This window comes from Hypomesus transpacificus, chromosome 3, assembly GCF_021917145.1.
Source record: "Hypomesus transpacificus isolate Combined female chromosome 3, fHypTra1, whole genome shotgun sequence".
In the NCBI taxonomy this organism is placed as follows: Eukaryota; Metazoa; Chordata; class Actinopteri; order Osmeriformes; family Osmeridae; genus Hypomesus; species Hypomesus transpacificus.
Window position 1 is genome coordinate 3,350,063 of NC_061062.1, and position 8,296 is coordinate 3,358,358.

Consider the following 8,296-nt stretch of genomic DNA (forward strand, 5'->3'; position numbering starts at 1 on the left):
TTGCACGCTCTGTAAACTTGACCTGCCACTGGTGTGTTCGCTGGGACGGGACCTGTTCACTTCTGACAGTGACCCTGACAGGCAGGTCACAGGGAGCACGCAAGCCCATCTCTCAGTAGACCTCCCTATCACACACACACACACACTGTATGCACACACACACACACATCTGTCAGGTCACAGTATTGCCCTGACTGACTCTGCAGTACGAGGCAGTTCAAACACTTCTCTAGACGTTATTCAACCCTCAGCGCCGCTGGTTACGTGTCGCAGATTTCTCTTTCTGAAAGGATGAATGTGTAGTGCTGGATCCAGCTGTCTATATGCTGAAGCAGAGATTGCTCCCCATGCACGCACACATGGGAAATGAATCCCCACCTTTATATATTGTGTGTGTCTGTGTCTGTGTGTGTACATATACATAATGTTCAGGTTTATGTTACTATTCATCAACAAGACACCTGTGAAATATCCCTCTGTCATTTTTCTTCTTTTATTTTTTACACAACATAACAACACAGTATCTGTTGTTCCTTTGTACAGGGCTTCATTCTCATCGCCGCTCCACCGAGAAGAAACGTGTGGATTTTTCTCTTTAAAAAATATCAATTTTAATAAGAGGTCCAGTGTCAAGTCTCTGATGTCTGTCTGTCTCCAGAGTTCCAGAGTCTGTAGGCAGGAAAGGTGGTTTCCTGGAGTAGAAAGGCTTTGTGTGAAAATCTCTCTGTTTCCTCCTGACCCCGCCTCTTCTGGCTCACGCTGCAATCCGATTGGTGTTCCTGGCAAGAGGACAACTGTTGTTGAGCAAAAGAAGGCACCATTGCTTTTTCTCTTGCCGCCATGGTAACGATAGGTGCGTGTACAGGTCATAGGGTGCATGGGTTTGGGGTTTTTGCAAATATTTTTTTTTTGTTTGTTTGTTTCTTTCTTCCCTTTTTGTTTCTGATATGGGTGTGAGACTGGAGGCCCTGTGGGAGACCCCGCTCGTCTGTCAGGGAGGACGGGGACTCGTGTCAGACACCTACAAGGCGACCATCCTCCATTGGTGGATTGATAAGCAAACGGAATCCGAAACTGTACGAGGAGAAAAATAAACGGCGTGGTTCAAATGTCACACAGGGCACACACACACACAGACACACACACACAGTGATGCACACTCAAACAGGACCCACACACTCGCGCACACACACGTGTATGTGTGTTCAACCAGGGCACCGACGCACTATAACAGGACAGTCATCACACAGTGCTTTCTAGAATCCACTCTGAGCTGCAGAAGTTGCCCTTGCCAGCGTCCGTGTCGGCGCTCCCCTGTTGCAGCAGCATGCCACTCATAGACATGCTCCTCTTGGACCACATCTTGCCCAGCTTCTGGGCTCCTATGTAACAGTGGTGCTTGGCCAGGTCTTCGTTCAGGGAGTACCTGCGCTTGGCCCCCACGCCTTCTGCCGGCAGGGTCTGGTACTTGGCGGCGGCCCGGGAATGGCCAGCGCGTCTCAGGATGGGCGTGTCCTTGATGCGCGAGGAGGAGGAGGGGGGGGGCGGGGAGGCGGGCTGCTGCAGAGAGGTGGAGTTATTCCGATTGGTGTTCTGGTTTTCAGTGGGGGGCAGGGGGACGGGTTCCTTTTTTTGCCCTAGGGTGGAGGAGGAGGTGGGGGCAGCAGTTGGCGTGGCAACCCCGGAGGGGGCGGGCTTTGGCGCAGGCTTGCGCTTTGGCTTGAGGGTCCCGGATGAGCCCGGGGCGGAGCCAGAGACAGGACTGGTCCAGGACGGGCTCACCAGGGAGGTGGCGGTGGAACAGTCAGCGATGGACGTTTCCGAGGAGTGCGTGAGCGTGTCCGGGTTCCCCTTCGCTCCTCCTCCTCCACCTGCTCCCTTGTACCCCGCTCCCTCCCCCCCATCGGACCCCCCCAGACCCTGCTTGGAGACGGAGGGGGTGACCGTGCAGCCCTGGGGCTGAGCCCCGTTCGTCTGGGAGAGGACGCTGGTGGTAACCATGGCGCCCTTGCCGGAGTCGCCAGGGTTACAAACCTTGTAGCGGATCATGAGGATGATGATGAAGACGAGGACCGACGCCACGATGATGCCGCCGATGATGATGATCATGGTCCCGCCCAGGAACTGGGATTGCATGAAGTGGCAGCGCAGGTACTCGGACTCGGTGGTGAAGGACACGCAGCCGACGACGCGCGTGGCCGTCAGCGAGGTGATGCCGTCGTCGTAGATGGCCAGGACGCACAGGTCGTACATGGTGCCCGCCGCCAGGTTGTTGACCAGGAAGTTCTTACTGGTGGGAGGTATCATCCTGGGGGGGGAGGAGGGGGGGGGAGGAAGGTTCAGTATTCACTTTCTAAGTCAGGTTAGACAATATTCCTCCTAAGCCTGTATCTACTGTCACTTCCAGTCAGCTTATTCTCTGAGATGAGCTCACACCAACAATATATATTATTATGATCTATCGTCCATCCAAGTGTCTTTTTTGTCTAGCCAAAACTCCTTATCGTACCATTGTGAAATACCTAATTAAACACCCAACGGCACACACACACACACTGAGTTGCTGAAGTAAATTGAGGGATAATATTCAACCCAACAGGCAGAGGGAATACACTCTTGGATCTTGTGTTTGTGTCTGCTGCAACAATAGCCAGAGTTACAGTCTCATCTCAAACAGTCGCATGAATATTAATAGTAGACTGAACGTGTTTTGACCTCCAGTGTTCCTGTCGCCGGTCTCAGTAATGTTTTAATCAGTGGATTAGTGAGTGTTCTCTTGTGCTGCCCACACACAACAGGACGTTGTTTGGTTAAAGATCTGGAGCCTGGCCAAGGCTGTGGGCCTACAGCGGTTACTGGTCAAGGTGTGGCTCTGCCCTCCGCTCTCCACCGTCAGCTCCTCTGACACAGTGGCTTTGTGTCATCTCTGCTCAATAAACTTATTAGGAGGTCAGGGGAGGAAGATGGGAAAGAGGAGAGGGAGAGACTGGAGCGACTATAGAACTGTGCTTTTGACAGGCATACGTGGAATAATGAAAGGGGAGGACCTTCCCCTGCAGCATATTTAATAAACGTTAACATTAACAAGTGTTAATTTAATACCCAGGAGTGTTTATATAACTCTACCTTGTGAGAGTCAATGTTTATAAACACTCAGTAATTGACTAAAATATTATCTGTAAAATACAGGGAAAACACTGAAGTAAATTCCATGTTGTTTAGTGACATCTGACTGATCTCCAAAGGCAGTACAGTGATCTAACTTTCTTCACAGGCCTGGCATTCTCTCATGAGCCATCAGATCGCCTCAACAAGGAGGCTTAACACAGACAGGATAGCAGGGAACAAACAGCACGGATGTGTTTACTGTCCACCGAACCCATGACTGCATGGTAGATACTGTCAGGCCACACTTTCAAACGCTCGCCTGATTTAGTTCACCGAAAACAGGGAAATTGTCCTTTAAACTTAAGGTATGTTGATCACTCCTTAATCACCTCAGGTATCTAATCTACAGGACACATTAGCCCCCAAATGTGTCCCCCAGCCATCTGACCCTTGGCACACCCAGCTAAGGACTCAGAGCAGCCAGCCAGACAGCCAGGCAACCAGACAGCCAGCCAGACAGCCAGCCTCACACGCACACTGAACGACAAGCAGGCAGAGTGGTCAAACTGTAAGTTGGCCTCACGCCTGGCTGAGTGCTGGGAGTACCCTGACAGCTCAGACAACAACAGTCTGATCCGTAGTCATCGAAATCTTCCCACTAATGGAAGAGATGCCTCCCGCTAGTCGGAGCCTATTTAAAACCCGATTGCCGACTTCTAATTCCTAACATTGTTATGTGGGCTTGCGTGTGTTCATTGGACAGTAAAATGGAAATGGGAACATTACCCTGAGATAAACTGGCAGTGTTTATGCTTTAAGCACATCAATCAGAGGTAGGTATTACCTGCGCGGCAGGTTACCCTAGGGGCTAAAAGAGCCTGCAGTCAGAACAATTTAAAACACTCCTTCACTTGATTTGTGTGCACATAAAAGCTTGCCGCGCAATTTGCTTGGTGCATGCTTAGATTAAAAAAATTAAATAAATCAACCTCTCTTTCAAGAATCTGCCAGAATGGAAAATGAGAGCGTCTGAGGAAAACAATAAAGTAGATATGGACGAGGCCTCTCCTTGAAGTAGATAATGACGCAGTTTTTATCTGAATAGAAAGGTTTGTTGATAGAGAGAACACACCCTAGGGATATGAGTGAAATATGCTGGGGTAGAAAAACAAAGCAGCTCATTGAGAAAGGCTCATCTTCCACCCACTTTAACACTTCTCATCAGGCCGCATCAGACGGGGACAGAAATAGCACTGCCATCACCACGAATCAATGACACCGGCTCTCCCTGGTGATGAATACATGTAGCAAAGGCTCCTGTGTGCTCAGTAGAGGCCCATGTGGGGCATTGAAGACTCTGACCCCACCCTCGGAGACCTCTCGGTCTAAAGGCTGAAAGAGAGACTTGTCTTCCACTGAGCATTCAGATCTACCGTGAGAAAACAGGATCATGTCAAGACTGCAGGTTTCACTGGAAATCCTGATGTCGTCATCCACTTATTTTAAGTATTCTCATTAATACTTTGCATACACCTACTGGTATATCAACAAATATAATAATATAAAAAAATATATGTATTTAGGTTGTTTCCTGCAAGTATGTTTTTGTTTTACTGTGTGGTAAGAAATGACAAGTCCTTCCGAGGTGTGTGCTTCTTTGAAATGGAAAGGCAGCTACCGGCGTTTCAGAACAACAAGACGCCTCTTCTCTTTGAGACCACACCGGCAGCCATTACAAACACTCTTGGAAAAACAGTGGTTACCTCTTTTTAGCTAAAGGATTGATTTCCATTCTCTCCTCCACAGGCACAAAGACCAGCGATTGATTCCTCTCTTCATTAAACAAACACACGCTGAGAAAGACAGGTTTATTTGTTAATGCTCCGTAGCAACCTCCCACCTGCCATCTTGCCTCCGGGCCAAAGCCAAGAGTTGAGACAGTGGATGTATCTATGGATGTTTTATCAGTGCACTCCTTCATGATGTAGACATCACTGATCCAACATGACAGGACTAGTCGAAGAATGCTTCCTCCTTTGTTGTTTTCGCTAATAACGTTGTGTCAGATCAGAAATGTTTTCAAAGAAAGGAGGACGGCTCGTGTTCAAACTGTCATTTTTATCTGCCTGTTTTTTTTCCCCACCAGAATAGATGTTTTCCCAGATCAAATCTGATCATCCATAGCTGTCTGTTCTATCCCAGCGGAGAGATATAATGGTGTGAGGGGAGCAACGTCACTATGACCTGCATTCAGGGTTCGAATTACGGGGGGGCTTGGGGGGGGTTTGACCCCCGTAATTAAGACTTGGACCCCCCCAAAAAAGAGGTAAAAACAACAGGTCGGGGGGGGTCGATACATTTATATATTGTTCTAACTTGTAATCGTAAATATTACTTTACGCCCTGGAGAAGAAGTTGACCCCCCCCGATTGTCATTGTATAATGTAGAATTCACACTCTGCCTGCATTGTCATACAACAACTCAGTTGTATTACTCAGAGGGCTCTCACTAATGATCGTCCCAGAATTACTGATGATCTGAAACTGGGATATTACCAGTGGATTTTTATAAATGATATCTTTGTTCAGTAATTCCTCTCACATTTTCTCATTCGGTAAATATTATGTTTGCCAAACAGCAGGCTTTGTCTAATCTCCTGTGACATCACTAACCAGGGGAGGATATACCAGTACTGCTTTCACAGCTAATGCACTGAGGTTATCATGGAGTAGCACTTTGCTATGCTAACTGGTAAGCTGCCCACAATCGTACATTTCACAGACCGAGTAGGATGAAAACACAGCCTGCTGTCCTGTTTCAGAGTGAATCTGAGCTCCTCTCACTGTTACCACACACTGTGAGCCAACACAAATGAAACAAAAAAAACAGAAATAAAACGTGCTTTGCGTCCTCAAAGAACCACGTGAACCCTGGACCCACCTGTAGACCAGAGAGTCGTCCAAGCTGCCGTTGTACTGGATCTGGAACATGCGAATCCCAGGAATGTTCCTCTGGAAGTTGAACTTGATGAGCGCCGTGGAGGAGGTGGCCTCTGCGATCACCACCCTCCGGTCCTGGCTGGCCTTGCTGTCACCCGTCACGTTGCTGCTGTTGGCGCCGGCCCGCGTGGAGGTAGAGATGTCCGAGGATCCCGGGTCGGGCTCCTGGATGTTGTTGGTGCTGTTGGAGATGTGGGGCAGCTTGATGATGAGCAGCTGAACCGTCTGGTGGGCTTCGCCTGCAGGGTTGGAGGAGATGCAGGTGAAGGAGCCGGTGTCCTTGACGGTGCTGATGAGGATGTCCAAGGTTCCGTTGGCGTACACCAGCGTTCTGGACGAGTTGGACACCATCTTCCTGTCCGGGGAGATCCAGTGGATGGTGGGCTCCGGGTCTCCCCTGGCCTTGCAGCGTAGCGCCACCCTCTGGCCCTCCAGCACGCGCATCTCCTGGGAGTGACGCGTGATGAGGGGCGGCTCGCAGGTGAACTCCTCCTCGTGGATGGACCAGAAGTAGCGTCCGGAGAGGTGCTGGGGCGAGGCGCACGTCTCCAGGTCGTCCTCGCGGCTCAGCCTTCGCAGCCACAGCAGCTCACAGTTACAGTGGAGGGGGTTCCCCCCGAAGCTCAGGGCGAAAGCTGTGGGGCTCATGATGCCAGAGGTGGCCAGGACCTGACAAGACCGACACAGAGAGGGAGAGTTTAGAGGGCTCTTTTGGGAAAACGAGAGACAGAGAAGGTTAGAGGGATCTTGTGGGACAGACACAGAGAGGGTTGTTCTTTGGCGAAACAAAGATTGAGTCCGACAAACTTGCTGTGGGGCAGTCATTGAGTCAGAGAGTTAGCTGGGCATGGATTATACATTTTGAAAGTAGAGTATTTTTTCGTGCATTTTAAACATCCTGTTTGAAACCGTGTCTTTTCTCCATTGGGGACAACACCGGAAAGGACTGATCGCTGCTTTCATGTTTCCCCTGTGTTTTCATCAATGTTTCCCTCCTTCTAAAACCTATAAATACACCTCAACATAAAGGAGAAGTACAACACAATACAAGTTGAGAAACAAACCCTGTAACATGGCACCCAGCAAAACTCTTCGCCAACAAATCCCCCCCCATCATGACCCAGAACATCTCGCCATCGCCTCACCTGCGCTCTCTGGAACAGCGGATCGGGCGGCAGCTTCTGCAGCTTGTTGGAGGTCACGTCCAGCCTGTTGAGCTTCTGAAGCAGGGAGAAGGTCCCCTCAGGGATGAAGTCAATCATGTTGTGGTCCAGACTGAGCGTGTGCAGGCTGGTCATCCTCTGGATGGCCTCCCAGGGAACGCTCTCCAGGTTGTTGTAGGACAGGTCCAACTCCTCCAGGGCCAAAAGGTCGTTGAAGGCTCCCATGTGGATGAGGGTGAGCTGGTTGTTGTTGAGGATGAGGTGGTGCAGTTTGGACATGCCGCTGAAGGTGTCGTTGGTGATGCGGGTGAGCCTGTTGCTGTTGAGGTGCAGGGCCCTCAGGTTCTCCAGGTCGGCGAAGGCGTGGGGGGTGATGAAGCTGATGGTGTTCCTCGACAGCGTCAGGTCCACCAGACGCGTCATGTTGCCAAAGTCTTTCCGTTTGACGCTGGTGATGAAGTTGTCGGCCAGACGCAGCTCCACGGTGTGGCGGTCGATGTTGGGCGGGACGAAGAGGAGGCCTTTCTTGGCGCACAGCGTCGCCAGGTTGGGAGAGAGGATCTGACAGACACAGCGCTTGGGACAGATTTGGGCCTTCACTGCCATTCCCATGACCAACAGACACAGCAACAGCTTTTCCATTGTAAGACAGTTTCAAACACCTGCGAGACAGAGAGAGAGGGAGGGAGGGGGGGAGAGGGAGAGGAAGAGAAATTCAGTCGTTAAATAATGACTAGGCGTTGTAAACACATACACATCATTACGCAGAGCTCGGAGAAGGACAAGCCTGTACTTAACATCCGAACGCATGGCCCCTGTTGGCCAGGGTGATGTAACATGCGGAGCCCTGATGATGAGCAACTACTGGGGTGAATCACACAGAGCCCAGCGTCTCTCAGAGCTCAGGTCGCCTTCTCAGAACCGAACACACACTCAGCAGCGGGGCGCGTCATCCACTTCACACACACACACACACACACACACACTCTACATCCTCACTCTGTTTCCCCTGCTCGGAGCACGCT

The 8,296-nt window shown here is 50.4% G+C and overlaps 1 protein-coding gene across 1 annotated transcript; it reads right to left on the minus strand.

Annotated features, from left to right (window-relative positions):
• Positions 1-548: 548 nt before the first annotated feature.
• Positions 549-7,913, minus strand: lrfn5a (leucine rich repeat and fibronectin type III domain containing 5a). The gene is made up of 3 exons (XM_047016703.1): positions 7,254-7,913; positions 6,050-6,777; positions 549-2,308 (listed from the first exon to the last, which is right to left on the minus strand). The coding sequence occupies exons 1-3, from the start codon at positions 7,911-7,913 to the stop codon at positions 1,243-1,245; spliced, it is 2,454 nt and encodes an 817-aa protein (XP_046872659.1). The 3' UTR covers positions 549-1,242.
• Positions 7,914-8,296: the final 383 nt, after the last annotated feature.